The 18,516-nt window shown below is 56.5% G+C and overlaps 1 protein-coding gene across 5 annotated transcripts in view; it reads left to right on the top strand.

Annotated features, from left to right (window-relative positions):
- LOC102456425 (dual specificity testis-specific protein kinase 1-like) overlaps positions 1–9,310 on the top strand; it is a 44,985-nt gene extending 35,675 nt beyond the window's left edge. For all 5 annotated transcript variants that reach the window (XM_075906046.1, XM_075906043.1, XM_075906045.1 and 2 more), the window contains 4 exons: positions 884–1,057; positions 2,490–2,573; positions 3,522–3,608; positions 6,030–9,310. In XM_075906046.1, the coding sequence (XP_075762161.1) occupies positions 884–1,057; positions 2,490–2,573; positions 3,522–3,608; positions 6,030–6,131 (447 nt within the window). In that variant the 3' untranslated portion in view covers positions 6,132–9,310. The remainder of the gene's footprint in view (positions 1–883; positions 1,058–2,489; positions 2,574–3,521; positions 3,609–6,029) is intronic.
- The last annotated feature ends 9,206 nt before the right edge of the window (positions 9,311–18,516 follow it).

The raw sequence follows: 18,516 nt of genomic DNA, 5'->3' as shown, positions 1-18,516 counted from the left end.
ACTCAGCTGCATTCATTGTCCCAGACACATGGCTGAGTGCCTGTCAGCCCACGGCCCCGCTGAGTTACAGTCAGGAGTGACACTGTTGTACACCAGCCGAGTCTGAACCGGGATCTGGCTCCAGTGCGTGGAGCTTTTCCTGAAGCAGCTTCCGTGATCCTTTGCCAATGAAGCTGGACACAGAGTGACCGGTTGGCTGGTTCTGTGTCATGGCTCCTCCACTGATGTTCCCTGAGCCTCCAGGGAACCGTGGCGCAGTGATGGCGATTGGCTGCGCACAAGCCAGCCGGCGTTACGCGCCTGAGGACTATCAATACAGGGTGCTAGCTTGGCTTCGTTAGCCCCGCAGCTGCTTGCCCAGCTCAGCCACCAGCCGTCCCAACACAAGCCCCAGTGGAGACGGGCGTGGCTAGCCGGTTGCGTCTGACGTGGCTGTCCTTGCTGATAAGTGCACTGCCGTGCATTGTCCTGTCAGCGTATCCAGATGTTGCATGCACTTGCTGCACAGTCGGAGCACCCCGATCCTGCTCCGAAAGTCAGTGCCCGTTTCGGAATGCCAGGCCCTGTGTGTGGGGCTCACTGCCGTGGTTTGCCCCAGTACGAGTTCCTGTCTCCCGGCAGTGCCGACAGCCCAGCCTAGGGAGAGATGGGGGGAGGCGGCAGGCGTGAAATCCGCTTGTTAGCGAGATCCAGCAGCTGAGGCTGGTGCTTGTTTGCTTTTTCCAAACCTGCTTTACTCTGACCAGGCGCCAAGGCCTGCAGAACCTGAGGGAGAGCACGCTGGGGTGTGAAAGGGGAACGGGCATGCCTCCCCTCGGCGGGTGGGGCTTACCAGCCCTGCATCGCCGTGGGGCTGGAGCAGCTGCTGTGGGACTCGTTTCAGAACTGCCTCATTCGCGTGAGCCAGCGGGGCCGGGAGGCCTTGGTGACGGATTTCGGTCTGGCCAGAGAGGTGGTGGAGCTGCCCGTGAAGAACCCGGAGAGGAAGCTGTCCCTGGTGGGCTCCGCCTTCTGGATGGCCCCTGAAATGCTGCGGGGGGAGCCATACGACAGGAAGGTACCGTGCTGCTTCCCGGCCCTCGGGCGTCCACAGAGCCCAGGACGGGTCCCGCTGGCTCTCCCTGGAGCCTTCCCCACAATCAGGAGCCTCAGGCTGTGGCTCCGGGACCCGGATTGGTGCCGAGGGCGGGGTCCCTGGCAGGTCCCGCTCCACACAGCAGGGCCCAAGGTGCGCGTCGCCACACGCGGTGCCGTCTCTGGCCAGACCCTCCAGCACGAGGGTACAAGAACGGTGCGGCAGAGGGGAAGAGGGGAGCTCTGCTTGCCACAGCAGGCACTGCTCCTCCTTCATCCCCGCGCCGCGCTCTCCAGCAAGGTAGAGGGGCCCAGGCAGGTCCCTTTGGTGTCTGAGGTGCTGAGGCTTGTGGCCTGCTCAGGTTCTGGCTGCTGGCAGGGCGCGTCCTCTCTGCTTTGGGGAAAAGGAGAAGCCCTTGCCGGCTGTCTGGTAGCTGCAGGGCTGTGTAACGATTCTGATCACTCTGCCTTCTGTGGAAATGCAGCCAGCTCTGGGGAGGGATGTAAAATCCCATTGAATTAGGTAATTGGTTAAACGTTAAGTTTACCTGGTTAAACGGGGGTGGGCGGGCTGGAGCGCCCCCACTCGGCTGCTTCTGACCCTGTGCTGGGCTGCCGGCAGGGCTGGGGGGGGGGGGTGCCATTTCTGACCCCACATGGGGCTGCGGACTCCCAGCCCACATGGGTGGCAGCCCCTCCCCCGCTGCCACTTCTGGCCCCACCCAAAGCTGCCAACTCCCCCTCTGGTGGGCTGGGAGCCAGCAGCTCTGCGGGGTTGGAGAGTCCTCCGCTTGCAGCAGGCCACAAGCAGAGCGCTGCTCCCGAGAAGTGGCTGATGCTTTCCAGGTAGCCGGTTCACATCCCGGCTCTGGTGGAAGTGTGGCAGCTGGTGTCCTATCCGGCGACGTTGACCGACGGGTTAGGGACGGGCCGAGAAGAAGGAAATCGAGTGCGGCGATCCATGTGGGGATTAGCTGAGCACACGGGTCTTGCCGTCGTTGGGGTGTTTCTCTGAGCTCTGCTCTAGGGATGGTTGGGGGAGGGGGAAGTTCTCTGGCCTGGCTACACAGGAGATCAGATCGGGTGGCCGCAGTGGCCTCTTAGGCTGTGGAAGCTACGAAAGGACCCTGAGGCCACTGGGTGTTTGGCCATGTGCAGTGAGTCCCGGTTTCATGCCGTAGCTGAAAGCCGGCCTCTCTGGCGGCACCCAGCATGGTGTGTTCAAAGGCGGGAGCAGCAGGGATGAAAGGCAAGTCAGGATGTGAATGGTTAACCGATTAAATGGGATTTGACATCCCTGAGGCAAGAAACTGTGACGTGTTTCTCTCGCCGTGGGTCGCCGCCTGCCCGCTGCTTTCTGATCCTTTACTTCTATATGCCCCAGAGCCCCCTCACTCTGTTCCCACCCCCTGCAGGTGGATGTGTTCTCCTTTGGCATAGTCCTGTGTGAAATCCTGGGCAGAATCCCTGCGGACCCAGAAGTGCTTCCCAGGACGCAGGTAGCTATCACTACAGCCCAGGGTCCTGCATGCCCTGAAGTTCGTGGGTGCCTGCAGCTCGTTAGCTCTGCAGGGCCTTGGCTTGCTTCCTGACAGCGCTCACCCCCACCGCCCCGAGCCCGTTAGAAACGTTCCAGTGGCCGGGTTGTGGACATGGAGCTTTTTCTGTGTCAGAAGATGCCCCGAAGTTGCCATCTGCATCATCAGCTGTGATCACATGGGCTCCGTGTGTCCGACGTGCCGTTTTGGTGCCTTGTGTTTTCACCTCGGCCCTCCCTCGGAGACGTTGCGCGTGGGAGTGACGTTTCGGCGGGCACGTCGAGCGCAGCATTCCCCCGTTGGTAGTGTGAACGGCCCCATTGGGGCAGCGATTGCATTTTCCAGCCGCGGCGGCCGTCGTTTGTTTCAACGCTGCCGAGGCAGAAATGCTCCGTTCCCCAAAGCCCGTTTCTATTTCAAACCAACGTGGCGCTATTGGACGCCCCCTCGGCGGGGAGGGGGGGGAGGAGAATGGCCTTTCCCCAGCAGTTCCACTTAGAAGTGAACGAAAGAAGGAAAAACTCAGACCAGGCTGAGCCTGGAAAGAGGCGAGGTCCCCAGCCGTGTGCACGGTGGGAAGGGAATTCTAGGGGAGGCACGAAGGAAGGGCAGGGGGCTTGGTTTGTGACCCGCCTCTGCCCCACCACGTCTGCTCCTGCTCACTGGAGGCCACGTTTCCACGAGCGGTCGCGCTTCGGGGACTGGGAAGTGAATATAGAGGGAGGTGAAAACATCCCGAAGGCTCCTTCTCCAGGGCCAGCCCCGTGGAAGGGGCCGTCTCCAGAGCCCTGCCGTTGTGCCAGTTCCGCTCCTCTCTCTGCTGAGGGTGCAGAGCTTTTGCTCCCACGCCAGGCCCCAGCCTCCCCCTCACTTGCCATTGACCCAGAATCTCTTCCGTCTTCTCACCAGGATTACGGCCTGGACGTGGCGGCTTTCCAGGGAATGATCAGTGAATGTCCCCGGCGGGTTTTGGACCTGGCTGCTAGCTGCTGTCGGGTAGGTTTCTCCCTTGGGTTCCATTCTGTCTCCCCGTTCTCCCATCTCACTTGCTGGGAGGGAACCCGACGCCTTCGTCCCGGCCTGAGCGACTCCGGTACCTGCTCCGGAGGGAGGTTTTACTCCCCATGTCCTCAGAGCGGGCTGGAACCAAAGGGGGAACGACGGGCTGTCCAGCAGATAATGAAGTTGGTTACGCTCGCAAAGCCTCCTCCCCGAGAGCCGGGCCAGTCGGGGGTAACCCTGTAACCACAGAGATTTTCGTTGGTGACACGATTAGCCTGTTCCACAATGGTTAACTTCCCGAGTCACCGCCCTGTTCGTGGGCTGGCCAGGGCTGCCGTTAGACTTGCTGGGGCCGCAGCCAGAGCCCCTTCAGCCAGGGCCAGACCCAGGCGCTGCCGGTGTGGGTGCTGGGGCTCAGGTTACAGCCCCCCCTCCTGGGGATGAAACCCTTGGGGTGATGGGGCTTTGGTGACCCTCCCTGCGGGTGTTGTCGGGGAAGTCGGGGGACCCCTGTGCGGATTGACCCCTAGAAAGGACGCGTAGCCGGTTGGAAGGGGAGCAGAGCGATGCGGAAGCTGGCAGCCCGGGGGCAGAGCATGTATCCGGGATGTCGGTGCCAAACTCACCCTCTGCACAAAGGGCTCCAAGGAGCTGCACTGGCAGAAGTGGGGGAAAGTGCATTTTCTCCCAAGTCCCCTGCCCGCTGCTGCTTCGTGCCGTGACTTGCTCCCACGGCAGAGCTGGCTACTGGCGTCGGATACATGGACGGCAGGACACAGACAGAGAGACGGGAGCTAGAACGTGCGGGGCAGGACCTAGGGCATGCGGTCTGCCTGCATTGCTGCCTTAAACGTTTGTTCTCCGGGACCCACCGGTTACACCACCACATCCGTTTCTTGTCCATTTTCCTGTAACTCCTTTTTTTGAAATCAGATGGGACAGAAAAAGCAAAGCCGCCTCGCCAGGCTGGCGGGAGCAGCTCAGCTGCCCGGCTTTCTGGGGCTGGCCGGAAACGAGGCCAGAGCGCTCCGCCTGGCTGCCAAGCAGGAGCAGTGTCTGTCTGGCCCAGGCAGACAGCAGAGTGGGTCTGGGACCAGATCCCGGCGAGTTGCTTTGGAACTCACAGGCAGCGAAGGAAAAGACGCTGCAGCCCCGATTCTCACGACGTGTCAGTCGTTCGTTCCAGAATCAAACCGTGAATCAGAGTGGGAGTCACGCGCCTAGAGCCGAGGGGGGGAGGGGCTGGTGATTGAGCGGCTTGCGGAGAACTGGCGTGAGTCATACAAGGTGGAGGGTCTTCCCGCAGGCCTCGTGCTGCTCCCCGTGGCAACGGGAGAAGCCGGGCACGGTCTCCGGGAGGATGGAACGTGCCTGCCATGGCCAGGCCTGCCCGGGTCGAGATGTGTCAGGAGGAATTGGGGGCGGGGGGACCTTTTCAAAGGCAAAAAGACACTCGACTCCCACTGAAAGGAGCTGGGCACTTGCTCGCTTTGTGGCTTTGAAAATCTCCCCTTAAAACCCTGCACATTTTGGGTTGGATGCTGGTCCAGATACTCAAAAGTACTAGGCGCCTAACTCCCATTGGTTTAAATGAGAGTTGGGTGCCTAAATATCTGTGCGGATCTGGGTTTTTGTGCACGGAGAATTTCAGCCCTAGCAACACGCCTGGCCCAATTCCGCTCCATGCAGAGGGGAGGCCGTTTGCTCAGCCCTCCTTTGGGTGCCGCGAAAGCCCAGTTCACTCACCTCTGTGATGGCAGGGGCACAGCGTTACCGGCATGCAGCCCCTCTCCGGCCACTCTTCCTGGCGCCAGCTTGGAACGTCCCCTGTGCCCTGCCCTGGGGCTCTGCAGCTCCTTTGGCGCGCCAGGTTCGTGGGGCAGCGGGCTGCAGGGGAGTGGAGGGGGGAGCGGAGTTCCCCTCTGAGAGCCGGGGGGGCAGGAGCTCCCATTACAGACAGGTGCAGTCTGCAGTCCCTGCAAGGCCAGCTGAGCCCAGGGACTGGATCCTGCAGAGAGATGCGGGGCACCATGCAGACACGCTCAGGGCAGAATGGAGGAGCAAGGGGCTTGGTCCTGGAGCCGTAAGAAGTTACTCCGGGGAGGGGCGGCGTGGCTGGGCCGGAGGGGCGTGGTGGTGTCCACATCTCCGACACCCTCGCGCCTTCCTCCTTTTGGATCCCACTGCCTTGCAGGTAAGTCCCAGGCCTCCCAGCACTCAGCATCTGCTGCTTCCGCGCACACTCCCTGTGAGCACAGTGCCCCCTTGCTGCGCGCACCATGCAGGGTCAAGGCCCTGCTCAGCTTTGATGTCCCACTGGCCTTAGCTTGCAGCACCTGGGGGAGGAACATCCCTCTTTCCCATGCCCCTCCCAGCAGGGAAATCCCTTCAGCCCCTCTCTCCTCCCCCTTTCAGGTGGAAGCGTTCAAGAGGCCCTCTTTCTCCGAGCTGCTGGACGACCTGGAAGATGTAGTGGAGAGTTTGGAGGCTCTACAGGACAATCAGCTCTCTGGATGATTGTCCAGAGCCCCGGGGAGTCAGACTCAAACTGTAAATTACCTGTACATCGGGAAACGAGAGAGGAGAGCGCAAGGGGGAGAGAGCAAAGCAATGCCCTGCTATTTATTTAACTGTATTCTCCTTCTCACCTGGAAATGTGGCTTGAAAATGCCACGGGGGAGTTTCCAGGGGGTTTTTCTAGCTGAGGTTTTTAACAGAAATAATTCCGACACTGAGCAGTCTTTGCTTGGTTGGTTTTTGGTGGTTTTTTAAAAAGAAAGATACTAATTTCTGATGTAAATACAGGAGGGGAGAGATTCTGGGGAGGAGGGTGGGTAGCTGAATCTCAGCTGGGAACGCTTTTTGAAGCCCAGAATAGAAGCGTGGCTTTCTCCCCACCTCTTCCCCACGGTCCTGCCTGGGTCTCAGCCTTCAAGACGTCGTTGGAGACATCCCCAGAGGCTGTGGTTTTGGCGTTGTTTGGGGAAGTACGGCAGATTGTGAGCCAGTAAAGTCGCCTTACAATACATAGCCTTAAAACTGCCCTGCTGGAGTCTGAGAGGAGAGCACATGGCTGCGAGACCTTCCTCCAAACCAGACGCATCCAAGCACGCTTGCGCTCAGAGATTTGGGGGGGTTGTGCAGCCAGAGTGCGATGTTTTGGGAACCATGATTGGCTGCTGAGGAAATTGTGGGGAGCATTCCAGTTGTTGGATTTTTAAAGCAGCAGTGTCCTAGGCTCTCACAGCAGGTGCTGGACTATCTGGGTTTATGCCCGTGGCTCTCACACCCCCCACACCATACAGAGGTGGCAGCCCCGGATTGGACGCAGACACAGGATAGCGCTGGCCACCTCCACCCGGGGGACCCCGGCAGTTCCAGGACTAGCTGCCCCTCGTGGTGGCGCCGTGGTGCTTCAGGGGGTGCGTTCTGTGCTACAGGCGGTCGGGACGGGGTCTCTGCTGGAATCCCAGTGGTTGGGTGTCTTGGGGCTGGCAGCCCTGCGGTGGGATCCGCCTCGGGTCACACTGCTGCATCACTGGGTCCATCGCCAGCTGCCCTCTCCAGGGACGGATGCAGACACGCAGGCGCCACGCTCCCCGACAGGCCGGTTCAGACCCTGGTGCCGTAGCCCCCCTTTCCCGTTACAGACAGACCACACGCCGAAAGGGCCCTGGGCCATGGGACCCTTCACCTGCAGAGCCCCCAGGGCTCCCCTTGCAGGTGCAGAACTAGCGTTGCCGGGGGTCCCGCCATGCCAGCCCAGCGCTGCAGACAGAGGGACGCTTTGTAGAGCTGCAGCACAAGAGCCTCCTTGTTGGATCCGGTTGATTGGTTAGTGGGGGCCGGGGTCGCTCATCTGAGTGTAGCAAAGCAGCTTTCCCATCCGACGCAGGGAGCGGCCTTTGGCAAAGGAGGTATTTGTGCAGGCTCAGGTCCCGAGGCATGTGGGCATTTGTGGACTCTGGAGGAGACATGGAGAATGTGCCAATCATCTACCCGCTGTGCAAGGCCATTTCCTCGGGGGGGGGGGGGGTGTATGTGCGCTGACTCTGACCCGCCTCCCAGGGCGTTGTGTCCGCGGATCACAGGGCTGACATGCGTTGCAGATGCTAAGGTCAGAGAGTTGTATTTTCCTCTGGGATCGGATCCAACAGAAGGAGGCTAAATGCACTTAGGGAAATAGTTGGAGGGGGGGAGGTGAGCTGGAGGGATTCCAAATTAGGGGCAGGAAGGGGATGGGAGGGACTAATTAGCATTAACTAGCAATAGCATCAACCCTTTCCAGTGTAAACTTTTAAAAAAGAAAAGAAAAAGAAGGCAAGTGATAAATCCAGCATCTGACTGGATCTCAGCGTCTCCTAACACGTGGTAGGGTCTTGTATCCTAGTGACATCTCAGCTCCAGCTATGCCGCTGATTTAAAGTGCTGTACTTCTGTTGAATTTCATGGAGTTAGTTTCCTCTGGCTGATGCTGCTGGCCCCAGATTGTAAGTGGTTTGGGGCAGGGACTGTGTGCACAGCAAGGCTGAGCACAAAGGGCCCTTAGGTGCTGTTGTCACACATATTGAAGCACTATCAGGGACCAGTTCACATTGCTGTGATGTGTTGTAACCTGCGGCCTGTCTCACACTGTAACTGTCCTGAGGTGTGTTGAGTGGGTGCCCCATTGAGGCTGTAACAGTGCAGCCCCTCGAATGCTGGCAGATTCTGCGTCCTAGGAAATGCAAACAGCTGGGGGGGGGGGGGATAGACATCTGTGCGAGTGAACGCCTGTGGCGTTAAGGAACAGAGTTGTGTTGGTTTCACAATCTCTCTGAGACTGCGAGGAATCGGGAGTCGGCAAGAAATCCCCTGAGTGCAGCAAAGAAGCCCCCTGCAGCAAGAGCTTTCCTGACTCATACGCGTTTCTGGAAGATTATTTATCGCTCCATTTTCCTCTGTCTCGCCGTTGTGCTTTTGCTGTTTGCTGGTGAATTCACACTCAAGGGGCTTGGTGCGGGAGAGTTGCAGCGTGCTCCACAAAGGCGGATTCTGGGAGTAGAGTTGTAAGAGCAGCAGACTGAGTCCCTGGGAGGCAGACGGAGGCTCTTTGACGCACTTCCGGGTTTGGAGTCTCTGTACCAGCTGAGTGAAAGTTCCAGGAGCTTGTGATTTACTGCCTGGCAGCACAAGAACCGTTGCTACGTTCAGTGCGTCTTCGGGTGAGCCAGGCACCGTCCTGCGGCAGTCAGCCCGTTCTGGAGAGCTGTGCGAGGGAGACATGGATGCAGCTGAACCAGGTTCTCTCTCGCCCACGGGGGTGAAATCGTGGTTCTGCTGAAGTCGGGGCTGCGCTGCCATTGCCTTCAGTAGAGGCAGGGTTTCTCCCTAGACCTCTAAAGCTAGAGGTGAGCGAAAGCAAACACCCTGACACCACTGGGAACAGCAGTGCTGGGATCTGTCTCTGGGAAGCAGGTTTTGATCCTGCCTGCCTCTCTTTGGGAAAGACCAGCTCAGAGCCCTACCTCTGAGAAAAGAGAGTCCCATGGGGGGCCTTCTCCTATGTCTCCTTTCTCCCTGCTTTGTTGGACTCCACGCCACAGGCCAGGGCAGAGTGTATGTACAGTAGCCCACCCGACAGTGTGTTTCTTTCACATGATGTCTTTTTAAAAATGCCACTTTGGAATAAAGTCCAGTGATTCCTTCCCACATCAGTCCTAAGCTCATGTGTGTTTTTTTCCCTGGGTCTGTAGCAGGGGCTCTTTTATTGCAGTACCTTTTCTTTAGTGGGGAGCCACTGACCCCCCAGAACAGTCAGGCAGGCTCGGGAGGTACACACAGAGCCAGACTGCTCTGATTGGCTCCCAACAAGCAGAACCAGCTCACACCTCTCCAGCCCGGCTCCCGCTGAGAAGCAAAAACAACTAAAAGACACCTTGGAGTGTGAGTGCTGAGGCCAGAGCTTCTGGCTCACAGCACATAGACTTACCCCAGGCCAGATCAAAATAAGCCAGGGACCGGATCTGCCCCCCGGGCTATCGGTTCCCTTCCCCGGACTATTGAGTTGTCACACAAAGCCAGTGTGGTGCCACTCTGAGACAGCTGTGGTATCTACACAGTTCATGCTCATTTAGCTATGTGATTGGCATTCTAAATCGTTAGTTAAATTGCACTCGCAAACCAGTTTTAACTGTGTGACCAGCTGGTCTGTTGTTCATCTCTCTGTAATGGGGTCACCCGAGCGGCATGAAATCAGACCGTTTGCTTTAGTTTCCGAGGGTGATAGAAGATCAAGAAAACAACACATGCGACATGCCAAGAAAATGAAATCGATGGTTCCATCCTGGCAACTCGGGCTAATCCCAGCGGACCCAGCGTCAGCAAAATGATTTTCCTTCCCAGTCACATTTATGTTTTATGCTTCCTGACTCACACACGGCAAACAGCCGCATTAATTGCTTTTTCAGATGCTGCCCGCTCACCAGAACACCCTGGATTGTCAGAGAAGGTAGGTTCTGTTTTGCAACAAGCTTATGAGCTACCAGGCTTCTCCTGTGCCAGCTGACACTGAGGTGGGATGGGGGTAGAGCAGCCCTCAGACACAACTTCTGCAGCCTCCCTGTCCCCAAGGAGAATGATCATTTGTGCTAAGAGGGGGAGACCATTATTTTGAAGCACCCGATTCTCAGTTACCACTTGTGCAGCAAGGGGGCCTGGTAGTTGTGACGGACCGGGCCGGGGCTGGGCACAGCTGAGGGTGTCCGCTTGGCAAATTGCTCAAAACTCAGGGCTCCTTACAGCCCCAGACCGGAGACCTTCCCAAATAGGCCCCAAACCGGTCACACCGAGAGCTTCAGCTGCCTGCCTGGCCAGCCAGAATCCTCACGAGAAAAACCCCCCTGACATCCCAGCTCTCCCCGTGCCCGATCAGCCCCAGGCCTAACACACAGGTGAGGGGTTTTAGAACCCAACCTCACCTACCCCGAACAGGTTCTTCCGGTCCCAAGAAACCAGCCACAGGTCCCAATCAATGTACACTCTGGATCTTACCCGCAAGATCATGCTGAGCCAATCCCTTCGAATCTAAAGGTTTATTACTAAAAGAAAGAAAAGCACGAGAGTGAGGTTGTTAAGGAGAATACATTACATGTATCGACTCACCCAGTTCTCGATCCAGGCTCTTAGCAGAGATGTTATAGCTGCTATCTTAAACGTCTCTGTTGTACATCCAGTGTCAGGATGGGTCCACGGTTCTTTCCAGCTCGTTGTTCCCCATCTGGGATCAGGAGCTATACTGAAGACAAGATGAAGATCGCCACATGGAATTTTATATCCATCTCTGGTCTCTCCCAAACTGGAGCAGATCACGTGGCCCAGGGACCTATCCTTGTGTCCCAAGTCAGCAATCGCTATTCTGGCTGGTCTGCAGGTCCCAGACACATTCCTCAGGTGTGTATTGGCACCTAGAAATTCGTTGTCTCTGAAGCCTTGCAGTTAGCACAGGCACTGGCTGAACATTCTTTGCCCATTGCTCTGCCTCACACAGAGAATTTTCCAGCATCCATACAGAGCATGTTTATAACTCCCCATACAGATATTGTACAAGGATGTGAATAGCATCTACAGAATCAGTAGAACAGAAGCTTTCGTTTAACATCTCACATGACACCCCCCCCCCCCCGTACAGACTTTTGGGGCAAACGGCCCCCCCCTGCATGGGTGCAACAGTGATCTTTAGAATCCAATAACAAGACAGTAGTGAAAGGTGTTTACACCTAGCTGTCACACAGGAGCCCAAGTGTAAACAAGCATCTGGCCTTAAAAAGTGGCAGCCTAAAATTAGGTTCTTAAATCCATTAGCTAAGAGTGGGTTAGCCACTGGGCCTGTGCCCAGGGACCCCAGACAACCGGGGAGCCAAGAGCAGAGAGAGCCCCCACATCCCCCCCCCAGCAGAAGCCGACGGACGGCAGGGGCAGCCCTTGTGCCAAACCACAGAAACGCCAGGTGGGGTGGAGAAGCCCCGCACCGGGACACCTGCTGCGGCCCCAGGACTGGTGTGCACGGTTCTGTCTGACGTGACCGGGCCTGCCTCACCCTGGGAGGCTGAGGGACCAGACCTGAGCACCTGTAAACAGGGCGTCTCCCAGGGCACGTGCTGGAGCCCTGGCTCCGTCACTTCGGACAAAGCAGGAGAGAAGAGGCTGTGGGGAATGATGTTGCCTAGGGAACCAGTGGGACCTGTGAGGTCTTTCACTGCTCCCAGGAGGATGTGCTGTAACAAGGCCTAGGTCTGCACCAGTGACCAGCCCTGGACAGGGATTCGCCCCATCACTAGAGTAACGCACTCGCCGTCCTTGGCGGCTGTTCCCCGCTGCCCAGGTGCACTACGAGTCTGGCAGCAGAGCTGTGTCCCTCTTGACCAAGCTGGGGCATAGGACACCCCCTGGACACAGGAAGCTGATTGCAAGCAGAAATGTGAAGCCCAGCCCAGCCCGTTTACATGATGGCTGCTCTCTTGGCCAGGACCTCTGAAGTTACAGGCCTGGGTCTCTGCCACTCGATCTGAAGAGCCAGGCTCCATCGATGGGGCTGTAGCAGGCCCGTATCCTCCACTGACCAGGCATAGGGAGGGATGCAGACGCACAGTGACCAGAGGTCAAACCTGCCAGCGTTTTCCAGCGGCCTCTGCGTGGGGCAGGGAGAAGACTGATCCGCTCACAGTGTCCAGTCCGTCCCTCCCCAGAAGTGATGGAGGAGCCCTGCGGAAATGCCGTGGGAGCCTGCAGCTTTTGGGAGCGGCCTGAGGCGTCCTCCCCCGAGTTTCCCCCAGCGGAACTGCCTTATTGCCCATCTCTGATTTGCATTTAGGGAGTGGCTGCGGATGCTTCAACGGGGTTTTCTCCTTTGCTTCTTGGTTGCTTCTTTCCAGCGACAAGCAGCACTGAAGAACGCCCCGCGGGTGCTGGAGAGGAGGCGGTGGCCAGACTGCAGGGGCTAAGTGAGGCAATGTCTGGGTTGCTCAGTTTTTCCCTTCCAAGCCGGGGCTTTTTTCTGGGGGGATAAAATTGATCCTGAAAATAATTTAGTGGAAGGGACCCTGGATCTTGGGCATCACAGAAAAAGGGGGAGGGGGTCAAATTGACAGGCCGGTCCCCAGGGAGCTAGAATTAAAAGCTGGGTGATTGTGGGGAGCGCCTCTTTCAAAGGGGCTGTGGTGCGGGGGGAAGGTATCGCCGTGGTAACCGTGCAGACACGCCTGGCCTAGCCAGAGGACGCCACACGGCAGCGTTCGCTCTGCTCTGTGGGCATGTCACAGCAGGCAGGCTGGCGCTGCAAGAGGAGTCAGGCTCAGACTTGCCTGTGACCTAGCAATTAACCCCCATCTGATTCTAATTGGGTGGCTTAATTACCATTAGTGCCCCCAGCTGGGAAAAGGTCAGAGAGGCCTACATGGGGGGGGAGGGGTCTCTCTGGGAAGGGGCAGTGCTGTGGGGCAGCGTACCAGCGGGGAAACGAGGAGCTGAGAGGATGTGGGGAGAGGCCTGGCAGCCCCCGAGGGACTATTCCCCACAGGCTTATAGGGAGCAGTGCAAGGGGCTGGGAGGTCAGAAGTGGCCGGGGGAAGCAGCAGCCTGTCTAAAAACCGCACGGCCCAGGTGCTTAATGGAGCCCGGAGCAGAGGGTGGGTCCAAGGAAGAGGTGCCACGGCCTCAGCCGAAGAACGACGGAGTAGGGATGTGAGCAACTAGTCGACTATCTGATGAGCAAACGCTTATCCATAGGCGAGCAGCGACCCGATTAGTCATCCCCCTATCAGAGAGAGGCAGTGAGGTGGGGGGACAGGAGCTGACACTGGGGGGAGCTGGCTTAAAAGCCAGTTCTCCCCAGCAGCGTCTCCACGGGGGGCAAAGGGGAAGCAGAGGCGTAGCGGGAGGGCTGGACGCCAGCTGGAATGACTTTTAAATGTATTTAATAGGCGGCGCTATCCCTGCTGTGGCTCTGCAGTTTCCCTCCCGTATCGACTAATTGAGTAGTTGATGGAAATGCCTTTGACTACTCGATTAGCTGATTGAATGCAATTTAACTTCCGCACTACAGAGCCTAGGATGGGGTGGGGAGAGTGTGTGTGTGGGGAGGGAGGGTAAGTAGGCTGCACGAATGGCCCGTCTTCATCCCAGTGGCCATGCCATGGTGGTAACCAAGACCTCCTGGGCTAGGGTAGTTTCACTAACTGCGCTTGGGTGCCTGGAATTTGTGGGTTATGCCGACTGTGGCTGGATGCAGAGGGAGCGCCCGGCTCTTACAGTCAATGCCGTGTGCAGTCAGCAACACCTCACTCCGTGTGCCCGGCTTTGTGTGTGTCACTTTGGGTAACACTGGCAGGAAAATAAACGATGTGGACAGACACCAGGAGCATCCGGCAGCCCTGCGTGTGGGCAACGATAAAATGCCTCCTGGGATGCACATAGAACCCCGATGGGCCACGTGGTCCTTGGGCTGCAGATTGCCCATCACTGCAATAAGGTGCCATCACTGGGTGTCTGGGGAAAGGAAATTCAAGTCCCCTTGCTCCAGTGCACAGAATAGCCAGTGACTGCCCATGACGAGGGGTGCGCATGTAGGATGGTGGGGTGTTCACCCCACACAGGCTGAGAAGGGATCAGAGTGGCCAGGCAGTAGCCAGCTTGCAGGGAGTTGACTCAGGAAGGCTCAGTTGGCTAAGAACAGGCGGGGGTTATAAAGCCAGGAGCTGAGATCAGACAGGGCGGAGGGAATTGGTTGGTACACCCCAGGGAAGGGGGAGGGGGGACCAGGAAGAGCACAGAGCATTCTGGGAAGGAGCAATGAAGGACCAGTCTGGCACTGCTGAGCAGAAGGTCCCTGGCCTGGAACCTAGGGAGAGTAGTGGCAGGGCCTGGGTTGTCCTGGGGACTGCCTGGGACTGTGTGCATAGAAACCTGTGGGGTGCCCCAGAAGGGGAACCACAGCTGATGCCCCAGCTGGAGGCTGAGTCACGCTGCGGATGCTGCGGTTCCCGGAGCGAAGCAGGCCTGCTGGGGGAGAGAAGGATGGAATCAGCACTGCCGGAGGAAGGTGCACCAGCTGGCAGGTCTGATCTCCAGCATGGCCAGCAGGAGGCGCTGCTGTGGTGAGTGGCGTGGCCGGAGCCCATTCAGCCCCATTGCAGAAGGGTAAAGCCAAAGGGGCAGTTTTTGCAATTATTTAGTCCTTTGTGTTAGCAGAGTGCCTAGGAGCCCAGTGTCGGTCCCCTCCCCAGGGAGTTTACAGTCTGAATTGTGGGCACCCTTCACCGAGGGATCAGGCTGAGGCCTGGCAGCTGATTTCACACGAGCCATTTAAAAACCTATTTCAAACACCTGGTAAATGACCGAGCAGAATGTGCTGGAGAGACTCAAAGTACAGAGCCACTTGCGTGCTGTTGAGCATTAAGGCCCTGATCCAGCTGCTGTTGCCTTTAGGGGACATATCATCCGCCTCAAAGGAGTAAGTTGTACATCCAGTGAGGGCATTATTCTGTGCCACTGCTGCTCAGGTGCGGCCAGAGGAGAAGGCTTTGCACCAGTTCTGAGTGGTGGGAAGATCAGCCCTATGAAGGGATGAGGGAACGACTTGCCAATTGCCGTGGAAAGCAGCGTTTGCCGTAATCCCGTAGTCAGCCCGTTGGGGGACTTAGCTGGGAAAATGACAAAGTAGAAACTTGAACCTGGGCTTGTGCAGTGGACACACAGCCCATTTTCCTGGCACAACTGAACTCTGACCTTGCTTTAAGTTCAATGTCCTCATCATCCCTAACTCTGAACAAGTTTCATTGGCTCTCATTCTACATCTTCATCCTGTGTATACGGCAAAGGACCAATGAGACAATATCGGTCAGTGACCAGGAACCTCTGCACTAGTCCATAACACTGCTCCACAACATCACTGTTATTAGGGAATAATACTAAATACTTGTATAGGTTCCACACGTGTATGTATGAAAAGGCCTTCCTGGCCCCAAAGGGCTTATGATTTAAGTATATGCCAAGAGATGGCTACAATCAACACTGTAGGTGAGCATGAGCTAGCAATAGGGCAGTTATGATTAGCTTAGTCCGCAGCAGTGGAATCGCTGTTCTCCTTCCAGGGTCTCAGTGTATGTGAATCAAATCATATTATCTTGGAGACATCTAACATTAATCAGATGAGCTTCAATGGACAGTTTACACCAGTGTCAGATCTGTCCCCGCATCTCTGCTACTTTCCAGTGAATTCAGAAGGGCACCACCTTTAACTTGTGTTGAGTGTGATTTACTGACCTCCTGAGACCGTTTTGCTGGAGAAAAGGGGAATTTTGCTACTGCCTGGCATGAGCTTGGGCTTGGAAGCCAAAAGCAGAATACCCAGATGTCACTGAAGGACATGCAGTGACATCTGATGGCCAAGTGTGTTAACTACAGTTCTGAGGCGCCATACAGTGTGAGGGGTGCAGCTCTGCGAATGTGGGGGTTATCCAGCACAGTCACCTTTTCAGAGTTTTGTAAAGACCTGTTGTCTTTTGTCAAATTCCCATTGGCTTCAATGAGGCTGGGATTTCAACGTCCGTTCCGGGGGGTACTGTTTCTCCAAATGTCCTAGGCCATTTATGTGCACAAAGAACTCAAGATCCAACTTTAAAAGTTGTCTCCTACGTACCTAATCCTCGATCCTCCCGGAGCACCAGCTGCTTGGCAGCTCAAAACATTTGACAGCAGGTAATGAGCCAAATGTAGTTCTCGGTGGTATGGATGCAGCCTCTTGCGCAGTGTACTCCCGTGTGCTACAACCTGCTCTTCCTGCAGCTAACGGACGGGGGAATTTAAAGGGCAGGTCATGGAGAGACAATTGTGTTTTATGTCCCAACGTGACAGTGTGGAGCACGGGGCTGCACAAAAGGAGGCTGCTGTGCAGCATGTCAGGCGAAGTCCAGGCGGCTGCAAAGTTAATGTGGCACATTTAAAATAAGAAAAAAGGAGAAAATGCAAAAGTTGCAGGTTTCATGCTGAGGTTATTCCCCTTCGCATTTGACCCTGGATTGGCAAGGGAAAATGGGAGCAGAGCTTGGCTCGGTAGCTAGTAGACTGGTGGTCCCCAAACTTTGGAGGGTTTTCCCACCTCCCCTTACTCCTGTCCTGCCCCTCTGGGGCTGGGGGTGGGACTGTGGCTTGAGGGAATGGGATGCAGACAGGTAGAGGAGGACAAGACCCAGGCTGCAGGTGGGGGTGGTTCTGGGGATGGAGCCCCAGCCGGGCTGTGGTGGGGCCAGTAGCTGAGCTTGCAGCTATGTGCAGATGTAGCCTTGCTCCTGGCCCCACTTCTAGCCCCATCCGGGGTTACCAAGGCTGGGGAGAGGGCCAGGCATGGGGCTAGGAGCTGAGGCTGCCACTGGGGGTAGTGCCAGAGCAGAACTGAGGGTGGAGTGGGGCTGGTTAATGCTCTCTCTGCCTCCCATTGGGGCTAGCATGGGCCCACAGCCCCTTAGGGGGCCTGCCCCCAGTTTGGGAACCTCTGCTGTAGGCAGGATACAATTTTCCACAGGATGTAAGTGGCTTCCTGAGTCCAGCTGGCTGCACATGAGGTCAGTGTCATGGGATCCTGGGGCTGCTTTCCCCACACAGGTTGCTCCCTCTGGGCCCTGGGGAGAGGACAGGCAGCCCCTGACCGTGCTAAGCAGCCTGGCTGCACGTCTGGCGGGTACTGCAGTGAGGAGCATGGCTTAAGAGTCTGCATAGCGTGAAGGCTGCAACCCAGGCCTGATGCAGGGATCTCTGGAGCTCCAAGTATGAGCTGCTAGAGCTTGGCCTGATGAGCCGAGGCTCCCTAGCAGCTGTTGTTACAGACTCTTGTCCTCTGTAGGCTGGGCACCCAGGGGGCCTGTGTCACCCCCTCCCCAGCAGGTTACACAGGTGTTGAAATAGTCACTTTCAATCCCTTTGTGAATGTTTCTGAGAGTAACCCCCTTCCTTATCGTGTCCAGGGAAAGCTGAAGCAAGAGAAACAAATTCCTTTCTAAATGTAATGCATGTCTGACTGGGCACAGTGCTTTTCAGTTTTCTCCCATTGCCAATGCAGACTTCATTCCTTATTTTTGAGGAGTTTGCACTGAAGGGGGAGCAGGGCCGACTTTGCTTCCCCAGGCACTACCTGGAATGTGTCAGTGAATCTCAGAGGGGGGAGAACAGAGCCCATAATACAGAGTTGAGAGGAACGATACAATCTGAGGCCATGTCTATACTTACCGGACCAGAGATTGATCTGGTGTTTGATTTAGCAGGTCTAGTAAAGATCCACTCAATTAAATGCTGAGGGTGCTCTTGGTCAGCCTATCAGAGGGGGAGCCGTGTTAGTCTGAATCTGCAAAAGCGGCGAGGAGTCCTGTGGCACCTTAGAGACTAACTGAAGTGTAGGAGCATCAGCTTTCATGGGCAAAGACCCACTTCGTCAGAGCATGTTCCCCTTCAGGTTTTTGTATACAAAAGATTGAACAATTCAATCTCCCTGGACACACAATTGCAGATCTAAAGGTAGCCATCCTGCAGCAAAAAAACTTCAGGACCAGACTTCAAAGAGAAACTGCTGAGCTCCAGTTCATCTTCAAGTTTGACACAATCAACTCTGGATTAAACAAAGACTCTGAATGGCTCACTAACTACAAAAGCAGCTTCTCCTCTCTTGGAATTCACACCTCCAGATCAGCTACTAGAAGTGGGCCTCATCCTCCCTCATTGGATCCACCTCGTCATCTCCAGCCTGATCCTGGCCTGCATATTTATACCTGCCTCTGGAAATTTCCACTACATGCATCTGACGAAGTGGGTCTTTGCCTACGAAACCTTATGCTCCAACACTTCAGTTAGTCTATAAGGTGCCACAGGACTCCTC

This window comes from Pelodiscus sinensis, chromosome 22 (assembly GCF_049634645.1).
Source record: "Pelodiscus sinensis isolate JC-2024 chromosome 22, ASM4963464v1, whole genome shotgun sequence".
Taxonomy (NCBI): Eukaryota; Metazoa; Chordata; order Testudines; family Trionychidae; genus Pelodiscus; species Pelodiscus sinensis.
The sequence above is the reverse complement of the archived record's forward strand: the minus strand, read 5'-3'. Positions and strand labels throughout refer to the sequence as shown.